The sequence below is a fragment of the Hyperolius riggenbachi genome, chromosome 2 (assembly GCF_040937935.1).
Source record: "Hyperolius riggenbachi isolate aHypRig1 chromosome 2, aHypRig1.pri, whole genome shotgun sequence".
Taxonomy (NCBI): Eukaryota; Metazoa; Chordata; class Amphibia; order Anura; family Hyperoliidae; genus Hyperolius; species Hyperolius riggenbachi.
In genome coordinates this window covers 147,936,135-147,961,458 of record NC_090647.1, presented here as the reverse complement: position 1 = coordinate 147,961,458, position 25,324 = coordinate 147,936,135, and the positions used below count along the sequence as shown (strand labels likewise).

Sequence of the window (25,324 nt, the reverse complement as noted above, 5' to 3'; positions counted from 1 at the left end):
TGTAAAAATACACCCCAAAACACATTATACTACTTCTCCTGAGTACGGCAATACCACATGTGTGGCACTTTTTTGCAGCCTAACTGCGCTAAGGGGTCCAAAGTCCAATGAGCACCTTTAGGCTTTACAGGGGTGCTTACAATTTAGCACCCCCCAAAATGTCAGGACAGTAAACACACCCCACAAATGACCCCATTTTGGAAAGTAGACCCTTTAAGGTATTCAGAGAGGGGCATGGTGAGTCCGTGGCAGATTTCATTTTTTTTTGTCGCAAGTTAGAAGAAATGGAAACTTTTTTTTTTTTTTTTTTTTTCTCACAAAGTGTCATTTTCCGCTTACTTGTGACAAAAAATAATATCTTCTATGAACTCACTATGCCTCTCAGTGAATACTTTGGGATGTCTTCTTTCCAAAATGGGGTCATTTGGGGGGTATTTATACTATCCTGGAATTCTAGCTCCTCATGAAACATGACAGGGGGTCAGAAAAGTCATAGATGCTTGAAAATGGGAAAATTCACTTTTTGCACCATAGTTTGTAAACGCTATAACTTTTACCCAAACCAATAAATATACGCTGAATGGTTTTTTTTTTTATCCAAAACATGTTTGTCCACATTTTTCGCGCTGCATGTATACAGAAATTTTACTTTATTTGAAAACTGTCAGCACAGAAAGTTAAAAAAATCATTTTTTTTGCCAAAATTCATGTCTTTTTTGCTGAATATAATAAAAAGTAAAAATCGCAGGAGCAATCAAATAGCACCAAAAGAAAGCTTTATTAGTGACAAGAAAAGGAGCCAAAATTCATTTAGGTGGTAGGTTGTATGAGCGAGCAATAAACCGTGAAAGCTGCAGTGGTCTGAATGGAAAAAAAGTGGCCGGTCCTTAAGGGGTGGAAAGCCCTAGGTCCTCAAGTGGTTAATCCATTAGCTGATGGATGTTCCAAGTTCTAAAACTCAGACTACTGTGGTTAAAAAACTATCAAGACAAGCAGTGAACTAAATTTTATACACAGTGCTGTATAGTGAAAACTGAAAATCAGACACCAGGGTTAGTGCAGCACTGCCCTGCTTGTCTCACCTGCCAAAACAGTCATTTTCCATTGTGTATTGGTGTGCGACCTCTTGTTTTCCTAGAACCTGTCAATCTTTTAGAGACAGAACCACATTGCTACTGCCTACACATTAGGCTGTGGGATAGCCATAGCTCTCATAGACTAGCATTAGGTGCCATGCCTGCTCCCACCCAGCCTATCATTAGTCTATGGGACCTAAGACCACTGCAGGATCACAATATGTAGGCAAAAATGGACTTAACTACCATATAATGGTGGGTTCTGTAGCAATTAAGCTGCAATGGTAACCAATTCTGTCTTCTGGACAGAGAAAAAAAGGTCAAACAGGAGGCACACATTCAGTCTGATATTAGTCTATGGGAGCTAGGACCACTGGATCTAGGCAACAGTCTTTAGAATACATTTTCTGAAGTCTTTGGAACAAAAGTCTTGTAGCACTCAATTCATTTTTATCTGTCCTGCCTTGACTTATAATAAAGAGTGGAGTTTTATTGGAAATACTGATGTGTTGCAAATTTGTCTCTACTGCCAGTGTGGATTACCAAGGTCCTTTTTCAGCATAATGGTAGTATAGTGGTGGTATGAGAGGTGTCATTTTGCTTTGACCTATTACATGCAGTCAGTGTACTCCATTTTTTAGGGAGCCGAGTCACTGTGCAATGTGCTCTTTCTACCATGCAAATTTGGGCTGATCAGCAGTGTGACTGCCCAGTCTTTCTCCTTGCATATCTAAAATGTGCCACTGCTTATGTGCAGTTCACTTACCTCCCTGAGCCGTATGATTTTAGGTCACTTTTTTGACAAGTACTCTCTTGAACTTGAGATTATGTGCAGCTAAAAATTACACGGCACATGGATTTCTCAGAGAAAGATGCTAGTCTACATCCTAGAAAAATCCTCACCTCATGGTGTTGTCAAACAACTAAGAAGTTCATTTTGGGATTTGTAGGTCTCATTAGGGGTTATTTTATAAATAGTAACATTTCCTTAGTTGAGTGATTGTTTTCCTGATACAATAGAGGTCCACTCTAAACCAACAATCATTTAGTAAAGTGTGCCCCACTGTACAGTAGACAGAAAACTATAGAGCTAAGATTCTTCAGATTGTCGTACCCCTTTTCCCATCAGAATAGTGCCTGGTTGAGTTATCTCATTGTCTACATTTGATCTCTTTTTAAACTAATGCCTGTGTTTGAGATCTGCATTATGCGAAATGAATACAAGATTTATTTCTCATTTTATTGGTAAACAGATATCATTCTGAATTTCCGCACAACGTTTGTCAGCCAGTCTGGGAAGGTGGTGTTCTCCTCACGTCTCATCTTTATACATTACATCAGAACGTGGTTCCTGCTTGATCTTCTAGCTGCTCTACCTGTGGATCTGCTATATAGCTTTAAAGTCAACATAGTAAGTAACCTCTGTACCATTTTATATCATATTGTACCTGCTATTACATTTTGGGAATGCTTTTGGCAAGAAGATCTTCTGAAGAACTTCACATTCACTAGAAGAGTATTTAATTTGCCTCTATTATTTATTGTCCAGAACTCAACAGGCACTTTCTCTGAGGTGTGATATATGCTAGTATGGTGATTGTGAAAAACCGATGTAATTTTAAACTAGTACTAAACAATACCTTAAAGCAAACCAAAAAGTATAATGTAATGTGTAGTACAGATAAGGAATAGAACATTAGTAGTAAAGAAAAGTTTCATATTTTTATTTTCAGTTATATAGCTATTTTTAATAACATTGCATCATTCTGTCACACAAGATCAGGATAATCGCTCCACTGTGCCGTGACAGACAGTGCTGTACCGCAGGCAGCCAGGCCCGATTTATAGAGAACAGAGAGAGGATCCCCAACAATGTCTTCACAAATTCTTTATTTAGGACATATCCTTAAGACAGCCAAAACAACATGTCTAGCTGTTGGTTTTGGCTGTCTTAAGGATATGTCCTAAATAAAGAATTTGTGAAGACATTGTTGCGGATTCTCTCTCTGTTCTCTATCATTCTCTCACAGCTGTGGTTTTAAAAGGACACTGTTTTTTATACTATAAAACAATGCAGAAATAATGAAATTATGACCCTTTGAACTATCCTGCAGTAGAACCGTATCTCAAGCTGTCTCTCACTGTTTCTTTGCTGTTTCAGGGCTTCAGAGAATGTGACTGCATTAGAGCTAGTGGGTCAAAGAGCTCAGAGAAGCTCTTTTGCATAGATAACTGAAGTTTTTAACTCTTCCTGTACTGGAAAACAATATGAGACTTTTTTATTTGCTACTAGTGTTCTATTTCTTAGCTGTACTACACATACAATTCATTATATCATACATTTATTTTCGCTTCAGGTTTGCTTTAAAGGGACACTTAAGTCAGAAAAAAAAATGAGTTTTACTCACCTGGGGCTTCCAATAGCCCCCTGCAGCTGTCCGGTGCCCTCGCCGTCTCCCTCCGATCCTCCTGGCCCCGCCGACAGCCACTTCCTGTTTCGGTGACAGGAGCTGACAGGCTGGGGACGCGAGTGATTCTTCGCGTTCCTGGCCACAATAGCGCCATCTATGCTGCTATAGCATATATCATATACCATATAGCAGCATAGAGGGTGCTAATGTGTCTGGGAACGCGAAGAATCACTCGCGTCCCCAGCCTGTCAGCTCCTGTCACTGAAACAGGAAGTGGCTACCGGTGGGGCCAGGAGGATCGGAGGGAGACGGCGAGGGCACCGGACAGCTGCAGGGGGCTATTGGAAGCCCTAGGTGAGTAAAACTCATTTTTTTTTTACTTAAGTGTCCCTTTAAGTGCTAGTTATAATGACCATTGCAGTTTAGTGGTGCCATACACTCTTTTTGTTAATAAATATATAGCGGTAAACTAGAGTTATAGTGAGCTTTGCAATTGTTAAGGTTATCATTTTTTTACAAAGGCTTATCTGAGACATTCATCATGCTGTAATATAAAAATGATTAAAGGAGCTTTCAAAATTAAGTGGAATGTAATTCCAGTAATACAGGTACATTATTTATCAAAGGATGATTAATTACGTAGTTTAACTGATTAAAGAAATGTCCATGTACTGTAGTTCAAACAATATTTATAAAAAAAACTAAACTAGAACACTCTTATGCACCCTCTGATGCTCACATTGCTCTATAGGAATGTGAAAACCCTCTAATTATTTTAGCCAATTTTCCTTAGAAAGGTAAAACAATCTATTTGACTACATGGCATTCAGCTATAGCCTGTATGTCAGGTAAAAAAATATATTTGACTACATGGCATTCAGCTATAGCCTGTATGTCAGGTAAAACAATCTATTTGACTACATGGCATTCAGCTATAGCCTGTATGTCAGGTAAAACAATCTATTTGACTACATGGCATTCAGCTATAGCCTGTATGTCAGGAAAAAAATCTATTTGACTACATGGAATTCAGCTATAGCCTGTATGTCAACATTCTGTTGCTTCCTGTAAGTGTATGTAGCTCTGTATATCTTGTTCTTTTAATAAAACTGAAAATGATTTTTATAGTACTATACTGTATCTGCTAGAACTAGAGCTAATGGAAAATTATTCCACATCTTCAAAGTGAAGAGCTCTTTCAGCAGGTGGAGGTTAAACCTTTTTAACTGAAACCTCTGGGGATATTGTCAAGTTTTTTTGTAGTGGCTTTTTAAATGAAAAACATTTCGCAACATTTTTTTTATAGGCTTTTTATATATTTATACCAGGAAACAGTTTCACTGCTTACCTGAACTGAGTAAAATTATTTTAAATAAGCACATGATGTACCTGCAAATGAATATTACACATTTACCTCGCTGTCAGTTCCTCCCAGAAGCTCACCCTTTTCTTCTAAGAACCCCCCTTCTTACAGTTCTGACTAGATCTAGTCATACTTAACTCTCCGGAAGATGAAGGCGTATGCACCACTTAAATGTAAACACAATATAGACATATGATTATGGTAGGAATTAGATTGTGAGCCCCTCTGAGGGGACAGTTAGTGACAAGACTATGTATACTCTGTACAGTGCTGCGGAGGATGTCAATGCTATATAAATAATAATAATAGTCTATGTGAGTGGTAAGTATTATGTGGGTATGACTATTTTATCTTTTATTTTTGAGTTCAGGTGTGCTTTAATGTCGTCTTTTCAAGCATACCGGTAATCAAATTTTGTTAATACAGAATTTCCTCTGAGGCTAACTGAGGTCCTAACAGTACCATTTAATCCTTTTCTACATTCTTTCCTCTGCACTCTTTCTTGTCTAAAACTAAACTGCACATTTATAGAAAGGTCTTACTAATGCTTTGTATATAGCCAAAATATAGATAGCTCATGAAAATACTAGCTGTTATTGGCTTTAGAAGCAGCAAATAGGTGTTGCATACTGTTATTTAGTCTATCATTTACAAAGACATCCAGATTATTTTCTGAAATTATCTGATTTAACCAATTTCACACCTCCCCCCCCCTCCCCCCCACATACATAACTTTTTAGTTATCTCCAATGAACTTCATTTGCCATGTACTCAGCTGATTATTCAGCTAACATAGAGACAAAACTTTAATATAATTTCTGAACAATCAAATAGTAAAGGTCCCCCAAAAAACCTTGTGGCACTTCTGTTTTAAAGCGGCATATAACCCAGCATTTTTGCTCTAAAACATTATTTACAGCATATTAAATGCAACCAGCATTTTTTTTTACTAGACCAGCATTCGAAGGGTTACACACAGAGCTTCAAAGCTCACTGTAGTGAAATGTGGACGCATCCTAATTTGTTATCTTGTGTTTACTTAAATGTATCAAGTGAGGAATGTGACACATTCTCTGGCTGTGGAGAAGCAGCTTGACACAGACAGAGAGTCAAAGCATGTCTGCCTTCACTACATAAAGAATAAAACCAGTTATTAAAGGGGAACTGAAGAGAGAGGTATATGGAGGCTGCCATGTTTATTTCCTTTTAAGCAATACCAGTTGCCTGGCAGCCCTGCTGATCCTCTGCTTCTAATACTATTAGCCATAGCCCCTGAACAAGCATGCAGCAGATCAGGTGTTTCAGACTTTAAAGTCAGTTCTGACAAGACTAGCTGCATGCTTGTTTCTGATGTTATTCAGATACTACTGCAGAGAAATAGACCAGCAGGGCTGCCAGGCAACTGGTATTGATTAAAAGGAAATAAATATGGCAGCCTCCGTATACCTCTTACTTCAGTTCTGTCACGGTTGGGTGTTTAGCCTCAGACGTCTGATTATTAGGTGATCTGCAGAATCACCAATAATACCAGTATAGCAGATACAGACTGAGTGAGTAGTGATTGGTGCAACCGTAACTTTATTAGTTTTGCGAGACCTTACCAGAGGGACTGGTAAGGTACTATCAGTACACTGACTGTATAGATTTGATCAAACCTTCCCAGAGGAGCTGGAGAAGGTACTAACAGAGAGAGTACAGAAATAGTATTGCTGGTCTATACCAGGGGAGCTGGTAAACGACCAATAAATCAGACAAACAATCACACCGACCTTTTCCAGTAAGGCTGGGTAGGTTGGACTAGGAGGATACGGTAATAGGATAGACCTTCCCAGCGGGGCTGGAAAGGTATATCAGGTGACTTAGATAGCTTTGGCTAAACCTTCCCAGAGGGGCTGGGAAGGTACTAACAGTCACAAGCGGCACCTCACCAGTGGAGCTGGTGGGTATAGAGCACCTCACCAGTGGCAAGGGCCCACTGGTGAGTAGAATGGTCAGACAGGCAAGGTTCGGCAACAGAGAAGTAATTGCAGTACAGAATCGTGAGGCAGAAGGATAACGAGTAATCAGGCAGAGGTTCAGCAACTAGTCAGATAGGCAGAAGTACAGTAACGTTAGGCAGGAAGCTAGGTCAGAGGTATAGCCAGAATCATACACAGGTAATCAAAACAGTAAACAATATCCTAGTCTTGGTGTGAAGTCCTTGGTTTCAACACCGGGCACTAGTCTAAGGTCTGAGCCTGGAGGCTTAAGAAGTGGAGGAGACCTCACAGGCACGCCCCCTGCAATCAGCCAATCCAGGGCGCTGTGAGTCTCCTCTGACGTCAGCCGACCAGCAGGTCAGCTGACGCGCCTCCTCCCCGCATAAAGGTTCTGTCTGTGCGCGCGCCCGCGTGAGACAGCGACCCTATGGTGTAATGACAGCCCTGTCTTCGGCGTCCTAGACGCCGGAGAAACGGGCAGGGGCACGGAGGCAGCTGTGGCGGCGGTGCTGTTCACCGCAGCTGCCTCTTCATTCCTTACAAGTTTCCCTTTAATAAAAAAAACTCAGCTCACAAAACAAAAAACTGTACTTTTGGGAACCTATAATATCTAAATGAATAATAATACGTATGCACAAATGCAAATATGATAACCGTATGGCATATAAAATGTGAAAACATGTTTTTATTGAATATTATGTCAGGGTTTTGAACCGCTTTAACTGTGGGCCAGTTAGAGTATGAATTATGGATCTTGAATCTCTAAACACAGTATATGTGTCAGTTTTCTATTGAATATATTATTCTCTAAACCAACAGACCTTTGCTTACTCCACAGGCCTTTGCATCTACACAAAGTGTCCGTGAGGAAACTTAAATGTTTATGTTCAGTGTACAAAAATAGTATTCCCACAGGAACCCCTAGGTCTAATGATCTATTAACGTCTTCATAACAATGAAGTACATTTGACAGCACCAGTTTTAAATAAATTCATGTTGACAATCTCGTATGATGTTGTTTTAATGCAGGTTCTTCCATGTGGTCTCCTAATAGACCCTCAGTTTTCTTCCCTGAGATAGAAATCAAGCATGCAGGTTTAATAACTAGTGACTAAAACCTTGGTCTCTTTTTAAATATTGACATAACATTAGCTTTACTCCAGCCCACAATAGTCATGGCTCTAAAGACTCTTTAAAAATTATACGTAATTGCTTTGAAATAACTGGGCTTAGTTTTTTAAAGTGGTAGGTGAGCAGTAAAATCTCACTTTTCATGATAAACATCTAATCACATTCACATGCAAAGAGAATTCTATTTTTACCTTACTGTATACAATAGTGGATGTTTCAAGTGAACATTCTGAATTTCGCTTTAAGACATTTATTTTTAAACCATGACAAGGAACCTGTGAACAAAACCTAGAAAAAAACCCTAATATTATCAATAAGTGAACTGATGTGACCCTTGGAGTTTCAGAAATTAAACAAGGAAAGGAAAAGATAGAAAGAGGATCCTCAGAACAATATTTAATGCCCCAGAACATATATGAAGTAATGCATATTTCAGCCTATACAATAAAATAGTAAATATTTGTTTATTTGTCAAAAGAGAAGATACCAAGATACTAAATGCAGGACATTAAGAACATAAACCTGAATAGCGCCATCATGATATCCTATTTGACATTATCTTCTTTCAGTGAGAGTTAAGCACTAAAAAGAACATTGTTACATGATGTTTCATTCCCCCATATATACGATTTACTGTCTGTTTTCAATATTTTTGTTCTTTTACATTTTTGTAGTTTTCTTTACAATTAGGTTTATATTTTTATATCAGACTCTTTCTTTATATAATATAATGTATATGTAATATAAATAGTGGCATTTATTCCTTAGCTTTCTGATTACTGTAAAAGCAAGAAATTTTACATCAGGATGATACCATTTATTGGCTAACTAAAAATGAATAAAAATAAGCAAGCTTTCGGCCTTGCAGCCTTCGTCTGGCTTATCAGACGAAGGCTGCAAGGCCGAAAGCTTGCTTATTTTTATTCATTTTTAGTTAGCCAATAAATGGTATCATCCTGATATAAAACTTCTTGCTTTTACTGATGGCTAACACGGTACAACACCCTACTGCTACTACTGATTACTGTAACAAATTAGGTCTGACACAAATCAGGCTAGGCTCTTCAAGGGTCTTGCAAGCTGGAGCAGTCCTTTTCAGTGCAGGAAGATTTGGGCGCAGTCGGTGCCACCATAGACTATAAAGGGTATCATTTGTATAGCGGCGCTCAGTGAGTAACGTCGGTGCCGTCAGAAGACGGAGCCGAAGTTGCTTAAAAAACACAATAATTCGGCCTCCAGCAATCGCTGGAAGCCGAATTATATCATTCCCCACTATCCATGGCGGCCTGGAAGGGGAGTAGTAATTAGCACGGCCCGGACTTGTGCAGAAGCAGGATCAATCAGCCATATACTGGCTGTGTCCTGCGCCCAAGTCTACCGGCGCCGATTTCATATGTATGCTTTGCAAGCTGGAGAACATTGGTGAACTGATCCAGTCACCTAGAATTGGAGCTTTTGGAAATCTTCTGCTATTAGATGGCAATCCTCACTTGAATCATGTCATATTATAATAAGGATTTCTAAAGGGTTATTAAAATGGTCACCAATTAAATGTCATCAATCACAGATAAACCAGGTACTCCTAGATTTATTGCAAAAGGTTGCAAGTGTGGGCATTGTATAACAATTGCACAGTCACAATTTAACCTCTTAACATTCCTCACTGTGGTTTGCAGTCTGGTAACGCAGCAGAAGACAACTTTCAATAAATTCAAGACAGGCTTGCTGGATAACTTAGGTTCTCAACTGATCCTTAAAGAGGAACTTCAACCTAAACAAACATACTGGCATTGAGTTACATTATTATTATTATTTATTTATTGTATTTATAAAGCGCCAACATATTACGCAGCGCTGGACAATAAATAGGGATACATACAATATTTAGGGGTGACATACAGCAAAATGACAATACCTGAATACAAGAAAGATCAGATCATGCAGCACAGTATGAGTACAAGGTAATGCTTAGTCAGTCACTGGATGGAGCATGGAGATTAGGCAAGTTAGGTTCACTCAGATGCCTAGCATGGGTTCACAGTAATGGAGGTGCATGATCAGGTTGGACACAAAAGGAGGAGGACCCTGCCCAAAGGCTTACAATCTAAAGGGAGAGGTAGGGACACGAGAGGTAGGAGACTAGAGTTCAGCTGTGGGTTTAGAGCACTTGTGAGAGGTAGTAGGCCAGAGTGAAAAGGTGAGTTTTGAGGGCTTTCTTGAAGATGTTGAAGGAGGGGGCTGCCCTAATGGGTGGAGGTAGGGAGTTCCATAGTGTTGGAGCAGCTCTTGAGAAGTCCTGGAGGCGTGCATGGGACTGGGTGATGCGGGAGGCGGTTAGGCGAAGTTCATTGGAAGAGCGGAGTGAGCGGCTAGGTGTGTACCTCTGAGTAAGATCAGAAATGTAGGTTGGAGAGGTTTTGTGGACAGATTTGTAGGTCAGACACAGTATCTTGAATCTGATTCTGGACTGGATAGAAAGCCAGTGGAGGGATTCAAGGAGGGGATCCGCCATAGTGGAGCGATGGGAGCAGTGGATAATTCTGGCTGCCGCATTCATGATGGACTGCAGTGGGGCTGTTCGGGTCATAGGGAGACCAGACAGCAGGGCATTACAGTAGTCAAGGCGGGAAATTACGAGGGCATGGATGAGGAGTTTGGTGGTGGCAGAGGTCAGGAAAGGGCGAATCTTACAGATGTTACGAAGGTGGAAGTTGCAGGACTTTGTGAGGTTTTACATGTGGGGAGTGAAGGAGAGTGCGGAGTCCAGGGTGACACCCAGACAGCGGGCTTGAGAGGTAGGGTGAATGGTAGTGTGGTAAATTAGTTATGTTAATTAAAATAGATAGGTAATATAATCTCTTACCCACCCTGTTTTAAAAGAACAGGCAAAGGTTTGTGATTTCATGAGGGCAGACATCTTTTTGGTTGAAAGGAGGTAACAGGGAGCATGAGACACAGTTTCAACTGCCCTGATCACCCCTTCACAGTTGCTAGACAACGAGAGCAACAACATCAGAAATCCCATCATGCTTTGCACAGTATCAGGGGAAAAATGCCTGAGCAGTTTTCTTTGATGGGGCAGGGCTTAGCTTCTGTGCAGCCAAAAATTAGGTTTGGAAAGGAAAACAAAGTTCTGATGCTGTGAAACTGTTAAAGAAACACCAAGCCTTTTCAGAGCTGCTGAGTCGATTTTTAGTCTGGAGGTTCACTTTAATGTTCTCCAGACTTGGATAACCTTATTAGATAAGGCCCTCTGGCACTAAATGGGAGGTGGTTTTCCACCGTGCACAATATTTATACTTAGTGTTACAAACTTATCTGACGCTGCTGGCGGTGGCTGCTCTTGCGTTTTTTGGGCAACGGCGGAGGCCGCTTACTTCATCTCTATCAGGTGGCATCCCCGGCTCCCCTGCGCATGTGAGTCAGCACGGCAGTTCCGGCCGTGTCTCTAGGCGGGCGCGCATGATTCAGAGTAGCCTTTATAGGCTAAGGAGGTGGGTGTGAGGCTTGTCAGCTGAAGTAGTAGTCAGCTGACACTGAATTCCGCAGGAGCGCTGCTGATTGGCTGGAAGTTCCGGGGGTGTGGTTCTATACTTACCTCAGGACTTAAGTCCTGACTTGTCAGTTTTCCAGTGTCCGTTATAGCTATCAGTTCGCTGAGCGCTGGACCTTGCTTTACTGCTGTGCCTAGTCAGCTAGCTTGCAGAGCTATATATATATATGCAGACACTGCCGATATATATGTACTATAGTTAGATCAGTATTGTGTTTGTATTTTGTAATATCTGTTACCAACTTTATTCTTCTGATATAGTATATTCAGTGTATGACCCGGCTGGCCCCTCACTCTGATTTTGTCTCATCCTTCTTGTACTGCAGTCATCTGATAACTGTTATAATCTCGGCCTGTTAACCTCTTCAGGACCACAGTGCTAAACCCCCCTGAAGACCAGGCTGCTTTTTCTGTAATTGGCCACTTCAGCTTTAAGGCCAAGCTGCAGGGCCGCACAACACCACACACGAGTGATTTCCCCATCCCCCCCTTTTCCCCCCACAAACAGAGCTCTCTGTTGGTGGGGTCTGATCGCCCCCCCCCCAGTGTTTATTTCTTTTTATAAATATTTGTTGATTTTTGTATTTTTTACTATTTGTTTTCATTTTTTTAAAACCCCTCCCAGCCCCCAGCCGGCCAATCCTGGCGATCGGCTGTCATAGGCTTCTGCCTATGAGAGCCGACCGCTCTCTTGTCCCCCAGGGGGACAGCCGTGTCAGACAGCTGTCCCCAGTACATCGCTGCTGCTGATCGCAGCGCTGTACCAACAGTACTAACAGTCTCCCGAGTGGCCATCGCCGCTCGGAGACTGAAGGCGGGGCGGAGCTCCGCCCCTCAAGCAGGAAATGTGCACGCAGCCTGCGCGCGATCTCCTGCAAAATGCAGGCTCAGGATTTGACGCCAATTGGCGTTAGGTGGTCCTGAGGCTGCCACCATGGCCACGCCCACTGGTGTGGGGCGGTCGTAGAGAAGTTAATCTACTCTGTCTCTGCCTTAACCTTTGGTACCTCTGTTTCTGATACGTGTATGACCTTTGGCTATTCCCGACTTCCCGATATCTTGCATTCAAAGTATCTAGTGTTCAGGCAATACACTTAGTAAGGGTTTTCACTTCATACATGTGTTAAGTTATATGAAAATTCCGTTATGACTGGTGAATATTATATTAGTAAATTTGTGAGCTCATATCAACTAATCATAGAATATTATTAGTATACAGAGGGGAGGAGGTGCAGTGCTGTCGATGACTAATCAAGTAAGAACAATCACGACAGAACAAGGTTTTTTTTTTATTTTTCTAATCAATCAGCTGCCAACCAGAAGTGTACACAGACTCATGTCCTTTCATGTCTATGAGAAAGCTTACTAAATTTTATAGTATTATGTATTTTTTTCTTGCTCTATAGTCTCTGGTTTTAAATGTATTAATTATATTCATGTTTTTTTCCTTTCACCACCAAATTACATATAAAGTATTTTGGGGCTCACCTCTTGAAGACTGTTCGACTACTGCGCCTCCTGCGCCTTTTGCCACGTTTGGATCGATATTCCCAGTACAGTGCGGTTGTTCTCAGCCTTCTAATGGTTGTGTTTGCTCTACTGGCACACTGGGTAGCTTGCATCTGGTACTTCATTGGTCAACAAGAAATTGAAAGTAACCAATCAGAAGTGCCAGAGATTGGTGAGTATATATTACAAAATATATAGGAAAAAAGCGGGTTGGCACTATGGTGTGGCAAGCGTGCTTGGGTAGCCTTCTAGGTGCCCCGTTTCCAGCTAAGCGTGCTCTGGTGAAAAGTATATGCAGAGTGGCAGAGGAGGTAAGCAAGCAAAGAAAACCGGCACTGCAAAAATGCTGTATTTATTCTTAGCTTCATGTATAAAAAAGCGTGAGCATACATGCAAATACAAAGTGGACATGCACAGTGAGTAGATCAAAATTGAAGTGGGGTACCTGGTGGTGCGGTGGGTGCTGGGTTGTTAAGCCTGACGGCCGTTTCGCGCACGTCTGCGCATCCACGGAGGCTGCCTCTGTAGATGCGCCGACGTGCGCAAAACGGCCGTCAGGCTTAACAACCCAGCACCCACCGCACCACCAGGTACCCCACTTCAATTTTGATCTACTCACTGTGCATGTCCACTTTGTATTTGCATGTATGCTCACGCTTTTTTATACATGAAGCTAAGAATAAATACAGCATTTTTGCAGTGCCGGTTTTCTTTGCTTGCTTACCTCCTCTGCCACTCTGCATATATTACAAAATATTGAATGTACTTTCTGTATATTACTGATCTGATAAAGAATGATAATCATAATAAACTTAATTTTCTGGAAAAGGAAACAAAAGGTCCAACGTTTCCAACATATTTTAATTTTAATGGTGGTACTCAAATTTTAGTTTTCAGAGTTAATTCCACTTATTTATTTATTGTGTATACAAAATTAAAGAGGAACTCCAGCCTAAACAAACATACTGTCATTAAGTTACATTAGCTATGTTAATTAAAATAGATAGGTAGTATAATCTCTTACCCACACTGTTTTAAAAGAACAGGCAAATGTTTGATTTCATGATGGCAGCCATCTTTTTGTTTGAAAGGAGGTGACAGGGAGCATGAGACTCAGTTCCAACTGTCCTGTGTCCTGAGCACCTCTCCCAGTTGCTAGGCAACGTTAATAACAACATGAAATCCCATCATGCTCTGCACAGTATCAGGGAAAAAAGCCCGGCTTTTTTCTTTGATGGGTGGAGCTTAGCTAAAAATGCAGCTAAAAATGATGCTTTGGTAAGAAAAACAAAGTTCTGATGCTGAGAAACTGTTAAAGAAACACCAAGCCTTTTCAGTTCTGCTGAGTAGATTTTTAGTCTGGAGGTTCACTTTAAACTTATAAGAATGGGGACCCCATGCTGGAAGGCATTAATTATGCTATCAGGTAGGCGACAGGGGGGTGCATCAATTGTAAAGATTACAGTAAGCCTTCTTGCCTGACCAGCACATATGCCAACAGCATAACTCTGCCTTTATGACCACTTATTATTTAGAAGTGTGTCTTAAGAGGCTAGTTTTTGATCGCTGGTGATCATAGTGATCAGGAGCCAGTCGGCATGGCTCCTGATCAGTGCTGGGAGATGTCAGCTGTCAAATGGTGTGTGCCATTTTGGCAGGAATGGGTGGACGCAGCCTAGGGAAATCTACGCCCTGGCAGAGATGGGAGGATACAAACAGGGACGTAGATTTTAATAGGCTGCATCCAGAAGAGAACAGCATGTCGACAGGTGTTCCAGATAATTAACTACAGAAGAACACCTGCTGGTGAAATGCAGAGGTCCAGACTCAAAACACCACCCTCTGGTGAAATGGAGACCTGCAGGTAAGTCCACTGAAGTGATAAGTCCCCTACTGGTAGAATTCCACAATAGGCAATTTGATAACACTGCCAGTAGGTGGAACAGGGCACAGCAGCATTTTCAACGTCAGTGTTAACCCTTTCCACTTGTCTGTCCCCTGTCAGGGTGGGACATTGCAATTATTCCATTCCTCTCCTATGTTCCTTCTTGCGGGATACAAATATGGCGTCGGTTTGCAGGCTCATATGTTACACTGGAGCAGAGATGTTATTTGCAGCATTTCTGTAAACAAAATTCTGAGCAGAAACTACTGACTTAACAAAAAGGCTGCAAGTGGAAAGCGTATTAACAGATGGGACAGGACTGTCTAAGACAACAGGATTAGGCAAATAGTAATATTAATATAAAAATATTAATTAAAAAACAGTGCTAAAAGTGTAAAGCTCATCTGCCCTCATATTTTACATGGAACAATAGTTTCCCACATCTAAAGCCTGTATTAAATAAAGTAAATAAAGATTTTTGTCAGGTTCACTTTAAGAAAGAAAGCCAATGTGGTGATTTAGAAGAATAATAGGTTTCCACTCTTATTTAAATAAAATACAAAATCATTTTTATTTAATTTAGCTTTGATGTTCTTTTTAATTTCCAGGCTGGCTTCAAGAGCTAGCACAGCGTTTGGAAACCCCGTACTACATGGGACGAAAAAATTCTACTCGAGACACGTCCCTTCAAAACAACAACAGTGATGACACTTCCAATGAGACAGCTCGTGTGTTACTAGGAGGACCTTCATCCAGGAGCTCCTACATCACATCCTTGTACTTCGCGCTAAGCAGCCTAACTAGTGTTGGGTTTGGTAATGTGTCTGCAAACACAGATACTGAGAAGATTTTCTCCATCTGCATCATGATGATTGGAGGTGACTAAATTAAATATGATACTGGTTTAATTTTTTGCATTTGTTGTTTCATTTGTGCAGATAATCTATTTATTTTACAGGGTATAGCCAGCTATCTGATTTTCTGCATGTTTTTCTCACTCTGCTCCCACTCCTCCCCTGCTTTATTGACTACTCAGTTGTTGCCATCGCGATGTGTCTATTCAGCAGAAAATGAGGGGAGCAGAGTGAAGAGACCAGGCAGAAGGCATCTCATGTGGCCCACAATTATTACATTTGCCGATTAGCAAAAAAAGTGAACATTTTTACTCACAGGTAAAGGTTTTAAATGTTCTTTTATGCACCTAATCCCATTTTAACCACAATATAGCAACATACAGATCCCCAGTAACTATTGCCCAAAACAATCATAAGTCATTAATTTGGGTGCCAAATGGTTTAGGAATGATCTGTGTACACTAGGGTTGCAACGGTATGAAAATTCACGGTATGATAACCGTCAAAAAAAAATACCGCGGTATGGCGGTATCACGGTATACGGTATTACACATTTATTCTCATTACAATTAACCTAACTAGTATAGGCTCGGATACAGCGTCCTGCATCTCTGTTACCTGATTTGTGTCTGGTATTCCTCAGCTATCTGCAGTGCAACAGGTTCTCTTTAAAAATAAGCTTATCTGCAGTGGTGGCAGTCGGGTGACGGGTCACAGGTGACCAAATTACAACTAAAGGGGCCCATACACTGGTCAATTTCAGCCATCGATCGATTTCTATAGAATCAATTGATCAGAAATCAATTCTATCAAATTCCCCCATTTGATCGATTTGCGGCAGATTTCAACTGATTTCGATCGATTTGATCTATCTGACAGGATGAAAAATCTAGGTCGATCTGCTGCTGGCAGCAGATCGATGGCCCATAGAGTTGCATTGAATCTAATGGTCCAATAATGCATTTCATTCTGAAATCTATTGGAAATCTGTTCCTAGTGTGTGTGTCACACATCAGATAGATTCCTGTTAGATTCCACTTGACAGGCATCTGACAGAAATCTATCTGATGGTCGAAAAATGCTGCAAATCTATAAGTGTATGGCCACTTTTACTTCAATTTCTCACAGACGTGCTTTCAAAATGAGCATAGCTGCGGTGGCAGTCAGCTGACACGGGGAGAGATCAAAATACAACATGTGCTGTGCTGCTCAGTCACAGATGAGAAGGCATTAGACAGTGTCTATTCTCTAAATACATGCAGGGTGCATGTCTCGTTTTTCCTTCTGTCCTCAGTCAGGTGACAGGTCACAGGTAGGGACACGGGACGGGAGAGATCAAAAATGTTTGCTGCTGTGCCACAGATGAGGGGGAATTAGACAGTCTAAACACTCTCTATGCATACAGGATCCAGTTCTCTGTTTTCCTTGAATTTGTGCAAAAGTTCAGGTCCACTTTAAAAATGCTGGAGGTGCAATGGTGTGGTGCTCAGGCAGGCAGGCCCTCTGAGTAATTGTGTCTCAACTCCCAGTGGGGGAACGTAGAGGCCGCTGGAGTGACTGGGCGTGTGGGGGCTGAGTAGTGGTGGACTAATGTCTCTGGCACTGACATACCTTATGGTGCTTGCGTTCCTTCTAATTGTCCGCAGGGGATCATCCTTGCCTCTGCTTCCCACTTGTCCTTCTCTCTGTCCCCCTCCGTTATAAATAACTTGGCACCCCCCGCCTAGGCTCCTTCTTCGTCTCTCAGGGAGTGTCATACAGTGTGCGCAGTGCACACTACGGAGAGCCGCAGAACGAGCGTCCCTTCATGACGCAGAATGAGCGTTTGCGCTCCAGCCGCCAGCAGCGCTCTGCCTATGCGATCCGGCTGTGTCATCACCCGGCGCCTGCACAGTCTGTTGGCAAGCCTCCCGCTACCACGAACTAGCTTCGGGAGCTTGCTTTTGTAATGGAGGTTGACGGAGAGCCGGACAGTGACGGGAGATGCGGAAATAGAGCCAAAAACCGGTATTTTCAAAAAGTGCATGGTATGATTATCATGCATATTGAAACCGTGGTATACCGTCATACCGGTATACCGCGGCAACCCTAGTGTACACACATGATGCTTGGCTTAGTTATCTGCTATGTCCTATGAAATGGAAAGGGTGGAGGATAAACAGAGATTTCAAACACTGTACAAACTTAACAATAGTGGTCATTTGTTAGTGATGAAAGCATGGTGGATCAGTAACCATGTTATGAACAATGTAATGAGACCCCTTTACTCATGCTAGATTGTCAGCTGAAATGATCATAAAAGAATATTTTGGGTAACAAAAATCTAGTGTGTATATAGCTTTACTGTAAAGAAACCCTTTCTAAATGAGTGATAAAATCTTTTTTCTTCTGTATGCATACAGATTGTTCATGTCCTCTTGTCCTTTATACAGAGCGAGGTGTAAAAACTTCACTTGCCATGCTTTTATTTTGCCTTTAGAGGTACCCTAATAACAAGTATAGCTACATTCAAGTTCTCTCATTTCCAAACCCCAGTTTTGCCTAACGTTTTGTGAGTGAGGCCATGTATACCATTCATAAATGTAGCAGCTTATTTTTTAGGTTGATTTAAAATCCATGTCTTTCCTGTAATGTAGTACCTGAAATTGTACTCCATCTTCTAGATCACAGGTGTCAGACTCCAGTCCTCAAGGATAACACCCATGCCAGTGTTTAGGATTGAATGAGAAACAGAGAAATGTGCTCTACTTGATGAACAACTTCTGTCCTGATTCTATCCCATCAATTAATGTGAGATGTGCCAAAAATGACCTCGGCCCTTGAGGACTGGAGTTTGGCATCGCTGTGTAGATGTTACCTCACAAGTAGTGTTGTTGTTGATTTCAGGGTTCCAAATAAGGAAACCCAGATTGGAACAACATTACTTGTGAGGCTACATCTAGAACATGACGGAATACAAAAGAACAGCATTTATTTATTTATTTTTTAAATCCAGCCACTAAGTAGTCAACTCACTTGAACATCTATCCAATGAATGGAAACAACAGTAATGAACTGATCTGGCTTGGAAAGAGGAAACATCACAGTCACATGAAGCGCAAAGTGGTTCGCAGCTTTGTGACTCTCTCCGATCGTAAAAGGTGCTGAACTGCTGTGCTGTCACAAGCCTGAACGGAGGAACAGGATTTTGACCACAGTTTGCAGTATACAGACACTGAACCTTGGAATATGGTGCAAATATAATGTTTTATTTCAAATGCAGGCATACATGCAAACGTGAATGCAAATATCATGCAAACTTTTTGCACAGCACACAATATATACAAACAACCCGGGAAGTAGTGACAAATATATCAACACCCTGACTGTTCAACTAACTAAATATATACAGCAAATATATACACAATCTCAGTACAAAAGGGATCAGGCAGAATATCAGAGTCAGCAGGAGAGTAAGGTCAGCAACAGGTTATCAGAAAAGCACAGTACCAGGGATTAGGCAAAAGCAAGGTCTCAGACCGGATAAACATGGTTCGGCAACAGGAAAGCATACACAGAAAATGGGGCAAGGATCAGGAACCTGGATGTCCAAAAACTCAGACCTGGGAGCTCAAAGTTCTGGCAATTAGCAGGAGGAAGAGGCAGTCCTTAAATAGCCCATGTGATAGCAAACACAGGATGCAGCTGGTGGTGAGCGTTCCATTAGAGGCCTCTGCAGGCCAGACAAAGAACTGCAAGTCCTTAGCATTAACCGGCCCCCTGCTAGTGGATGGTGGAGCTTCAGGACAATGCAAAGTCCTCAGTGCCATCTGGTGATGGAATAATAGAAGTCCATGACAGTCCTGCTCCATGTCGCAACCAGCAGGCAGAAAGTGGCAACACAAGGTTCCTGACATGTGCGTGGCATTATCTGAGTTTCTGAATAAGGAAACCCAATTTCAAACAACACATTATACCAGCATCATATTTTTCCCCCTTTTTGTGCATCCCAAAATGTTATTTGATGTAGCTGCTGCTGCTTGGCATTAAATACAATTGCTTAAGTTGTTGTCTGCCAGTCCCTATCCAAGTCTGATATCCCCAGATGTATCCCGTTTAGTTGATATGGTGCTGTACTTTTCCCATGGCCAAGATATGGAACCTTACATGTGTCAACATCAAATTGCATGTGCCATTTACCTGTCCAGGTCTCTTGTCAAGATCCTTCTACAGTATGGGCCTGTTTACATAAGAAAAACAAATTGTGTTGCGAAGGACTGCAGGACAGAGGGAAGTTTCATAGGGGTAAATGGATGCATTAAAGGCACAAATTTCTTCCTTGTTTTTAATGCCAGTGTCTGCTAATGAGCTTTACAAGGACAGCACCCACCAATCAAATGTATTTGGTGAATTCGCTGGTGTGACATGGGTGTGGTGGAAAATATTCTAAAAAAGATCATGAAGGTGACTTGTTCTATCAATCGAAACTATGGCCTCGATTCATAAAGCATTTCCGCATGCGGAAATGCTGAAAACAGCTCACTTTACCGACCACACAGCAAAATCTGTATTCATAACGGCTTTTTCCGCATGAAAAGCCGACATTCGCGAGCAGAGTGATAAATCACCGCCTTGCGCGGTGATTATCTTAACAAAAGTAACAAATGTCAATTCATAAAGATTAGAGGAAGCGGTATGCGGACGGGGATTACCGCTACCTCTGATGTGGCGAGAAGCGTGCGGAATCCATTGCAGTGAATGGGACAGACCTCCCAAGCAGCTGCAGAGAGAACACCGCACGGAGGGACTCGGCCAGCTTCTCCTGTTTCCGCATGTCTCCCGACAGCCTAACGCTAGCCTACAGCGGAAAATCTCCGCACGCCTATCACAACTAGAAACATTTTTATGAATTACCACCCTGAAGGCTGAAATACCGACAGCGGTGTTTCCCCGCTCGAGTTTACCTTACCGACAGCACTTTTATGAATCGAGGCCTATGTGTAATGTAGACCCATGATAAAAAAGTGTTTGAAGATTCCTCAATCCATTGTTAGCCAGCATTTTGTCTATTCTCTGGAAATCAATAATAGGGATAACTAAAGAGAAACAGATTTTTTTTTTCACTGCCAAGTTCAAAAATAATATAGTTCTCTAAAGAAATGATATTTGTTAGCACAGGAGCTGTAAGAATCGCCTTCTAAGAAGTGCATTTAAAACTTACTTGCATTAATTATTTATTGCCCCTGTTCTACCCTAAAGTTGTATTTCCACCTACCCAAACTCCCTGCATACTGACCTAAAGGACTCTTCAACTTTGGAGAACTTGTCACCCCATTCACCCACCTTTCAGAGAACCATGTTGCTACAACTTGCTCCTCTCCATTGTCCAAGTGCTGCTCGCCTTCCTGGTTTACACATCGCTACCAGAGGGAAGAGCAGAAGAGAGGCTGAGTGGTAGGTTGGCCTTGCCTCCTCCCACTGGCTGCCACATCTGCAATGTATTCCAGAAACCTCTGCATCAATCCCAATGGAGAGAATAATAGGGAGAGTTTGGGGGCTGTAAAACCCCTACCCTACCCCAGTGGGCAGCATGTGCCACGCCCCCTCCCAGAAATGATTGCAAGGATGCAATGATGTGGCAGCCATCTTTCACAAGACAGCAGTTCTCCAGCCAGAGGTCACATTGTAACATTTTTAAACTTCAAAAGAATATTGATGGCGGGCAGCTTTCAAGCTTGGGCAGAAGGGGCAATGCATCTGTACACATACATTAAACTAAGACCAAGCTGTAAAAAATAAAATAAAAAGGTTATTTAAAGCAGATTGTAACCCAGGAAAGGGAGGTGTCAGAAAATTAATTGCCAAATTTAATCTAATTTGAAGAATACTTTTATTTAATGCATAGTGCTTTTTTCTTTAAAGCACTATTTTAGTAAAGCACTAAAGCAGTCATACTTAAAGAGACAACATTAGTAGCAAAGAAAACATTCTCATGTTTTTATGTTCAGTTATAGGCTCCCTGCACACTGCAAATCCGTTTTCCGATTCTGATTTCGATTCCGTTTCCGATTCTGAATACATTCAACAGAAAAACGGATCAATAAATGTAGCATGCAGTAAAGATTAAAAATCTGAATCTGAATCGGATGTAAAAACCGATTAAAAAGCGGAATCGGAATCGGAAATGCATGCAGTGTGCAAGAGGCCTTATAGTGTGTTTTATAACATTGCATCATTCTGTAATATTTGCGGTTTACACACTACTCAGCAATCTAAGTGATTTTACAGAGCAGGCCAGTGAACTTTTGAACTGTCCTCAGGAGAGAAAAAGAAAATACAGTGACAGTTGAGATAACAAGCTTTAGAAGACAGAGCTTTCTGCGACTTTGAAAATCGTGACGCTCAATGGCTCTTTTGCATAGATAACTGGTGTTTCTTAACCACCCTGGCGTTCTATTAAGATCGCCAGGGCAGCTGCATGAGGGTTTTTTTTAAATAAAAAAAAAAATATTTCATGCAGCCAACTGAAAGTTGGCTGCATGAAAGCCCACTAGATGGCGCTCCGGAGGCGTTCTTCTGATCGCCTCCGGCGCCCAGAATAAACAAGGAAGGCCGCAATGAGCGGCCTTCCTTGTTTTGCTTAGATCGTCGCCATAGCGACGAGCGGAGTGACGTCATGGACGTCAGCCGACGTCCTGACGTCTGCCGCCTCCGATCCAGCCCTTAGCGCTGGCCGGAACTATTTGTTCCGGCTGCGCAGGGCTCAGGCGGCTGGGGGGACCCTCTTTCGCCGCTGCTCGCGGCGGATCGCCGCAGAGCGGCGGCGATCGGGCAGCACACGCGGCTGGCAAAGTGCCGGCTGCGTGTGCTGCTCTTTATTTCATGTAAATCGGCCCAGCAGGGCCTGAGCGGCACCCTCTGGCGGTAATGGACGAGCTGAGCTCGTCCATACCGCTAAGGTGGTTAACTCTTCCTGTACTGGAAACAACATTAGACTTCTGTCTCTGCTCCTAATATTTTATTTCTTAGCTGTACTACACATACAAATCATTATATCATTTTTTTTTTTTGCTTCAGTGTCTCTTTAACATACATAAGTGCCTGTGTTTCCAGATTATTAGGTAAGACTTGGTACTGAGTGTCACAGGAGCCCTCGTGGCTGACCGCACTTAGCCTTCTAAACGGTGCCAGCGCACAGATCGTGCGAACTCTGGTCGCAGTCAATGCGCAGGAACCGTTAAGAATTAGCCGCAGACAACTCAGAAGGGAGCCTGTGAGATATGGGTGATTACAACGTCACCCACTGGTTCATGGGATTTGCCACCACCACTGGTATGGGCCAGTGGACCCGATTTACTGACTGACTAATCCTGCGAATAAAACGGTTAAACACACGATATTCTGTCTAGCCAACAACAAACAGTAGCGTATCTTCAGAGACACGGGATCACTTCTGTGTGTGTGCTGATAAGTAGGGTAGCGGAAAGTGAATGACTTGGAGAAAGTCGTTTATTCACGCAATATAAATAATTAATATATACAGACAATTATTAAAATCAACAATCGTTAAGACAGTAATAACCAGTAAGAAAATAAAAGAAGGGAGAAAAATACTTAGTAGGTGGAAAGAGGTCCTTTAGTGGGAAAACTTGTAAAGTCCTTGGTTTCAATCAAAGTCCAGAGTTCAGACCAGGCAGATGCCAGCATATCCTCAAGCTGGCATAAATGAGTTCAAGATGTTTCAGAATGGAGGACACTGAGTTTTAGTCCTCAGCCATTCTTATGCCCCTGCTTCAGTAGGAGGGAGTGAGGGCGGGGAGCTATACACCTCCTTCAAAGATGAGATGAGCCCTCCTCTTGTACTGGGGCTAGAAATCATATCTACCCATATATGGGCTCTATCTCACAGAACCGTACAGGTCAGGGCAGATTTATTAACATTTTCAGGTCTGTCTCGATTTACCCAGCGCCCTGATACCAGACATGAGGGGTGGGACCCCTGCGGTATCATCAGGGCATTTTGAGACTGCCTAACTGGTAGTCCTTACCTCAGAATGTTCTGAAACTTCCTCAGAACCAGCACCGGGGCTCATGCTACCCTTCCCCCACGTTTGGCACTGCTGCCACCTTAGGAACCCCAGAAATATGACAGATCTGGGAAGTTATAGATATGGCTATGAGACAGAGGTTATTCCCAGGCAAAGGCTTCTTTGAAGTTTGGGGCAGCCAGCTAGGTGTCATCTCCCCTGCAGTGAGGGAGCCAGTGGGTCTGGCTTTCCCCCCAGCTAGATTGCTTCTGCCAGGATGCTTGTCACCTTGTACCTGATGGATGGCCATCAGCACAGCTTGAAGCCAGGGCCCTCCAGGGCAGATTAGGCTCATTAGCATATCAAAAGAGCCATCCTGCAGTTAAGGTGATGCTATTCCTCTGCTAAGAAGGGACTGCAGACCTCCTACACAATAAATCCAGATTGTACCGATTTGAAGCGCAATCGACGCAGGAATCGAGTGCGATCGTTCTTTTTTTCACGGGCGGTTCCAGGACGCGCCTGCGTCCCCGCAATCGTCCGTGACAGCCCCCCCCCTTGTCCGTGGCTTAGCCACTCATCCGCAAGATGTGTGGCGGCGCCGCTAGCCTGGCTGACGGGTCTCGAGTTGCCGGTACGGCGGGAAAACCTATTGGAGCCTGTGGCTCGGTTCCCCTGGACCGGTCGCGGTCGGCTACCCTCAGGGTTGACCCAACATGGACCGTTCTGGACAGGGCGTTTGCGCCACTGCAGTCGGACGTGGTGTCTGCCGGGACTGCGGACAACGGGCAGTGGGTTGGTTAGGTCAACAGCCAGCCCACGCAGGGTTCCCCTGCTGAGTGGCTGTGGACCTAAGGGAACCCCGCGGGAATCCCTGGACCTTCCCAGCTCCTGACAGACGGCACATGCCCTGCAGTAGTTGGCTACATCCCTGTTCATCCGGGGCCAATAAAACTGTTTCCGAATACCGGCGAGTGTCTTGCGGACACCCGAGTGCCCGGTCAGAGGATTACCATGTGCGGATTTCAGCACATGTCCCCTGAACGCACTCGGGACCACAAGCCATTTGGTATTCGCGTGGGATCTACCTGTAGGGGGCTGTGCAGACTCACTGTACAGTCTCCCACCTTCCCAGTACACCTTGAAAGCGGCCCCGTCTGCGAGGGGCTCAGCGGCTCGCTGCCTGAGCACCTCCAGGCTTGGGTCACTTTGTAGTGCGGCTGAGAATATGGCGCTGTCAGTTTCAGCCAACTGGCTCATGTCACACGAGGCCAGCGGCTGAAAGGTCTCATCCCTGCGGTCAGAGGAGGGGGAGGAGGCCGGAACCCCCTCCACCTGTTCTGAGCTCGGGTTCCGAGCAGTGCAGCTGTGCGGTATGGCTAGCACAGGTACACTGTCAGAATGGCACATATTGGCATTACCTACATCATTGTCACAAGCATTTATAACAGTAACATGAACATTTTCATCACGGACAGTTTGTACAGTAAACTCAGGTACAGTTACAGCATCCTCACAACAGACAGTCTGTACATCAAACTCAGGTGCCTTTGAAGC

General features: G+C 42.9%; 1 protein-coding gene across 3 annotated transcripts in view; it reads left to right on the top strand.

Annotated features, from left to right (window-relative positions):
- The window catches only part of KCNH3 (potassium voltage-gated channel subfamily H member 3), a 112,836-nt gene that overhangs the window by 48,562 nt on the left and 38,950 nt on the right, over positions 1 to 25,324 (top strand). For all 3 annotated transcript variants that reach the window (XM_068267662.1, XM_068267661.1, XM_068267663.1), the window contains exons 7-9: positions 2,330 to 2,487; positions 12,987 to 13,194; positions 15,516 to 15,785. In XM_068267662.1, coding sequence (XP_068123763.1) covers positions 2,330 to 2,487; positions 12,987 to 13,194; positions 15,516 to 15,785 — 636 coding nt within the window. The remainder of the gene's footprint in view (positions 1 to 2,329; positions 2,488 to 12,986; positions 13,195 to 15,515; positions 15,786 to 25,324) is intronic.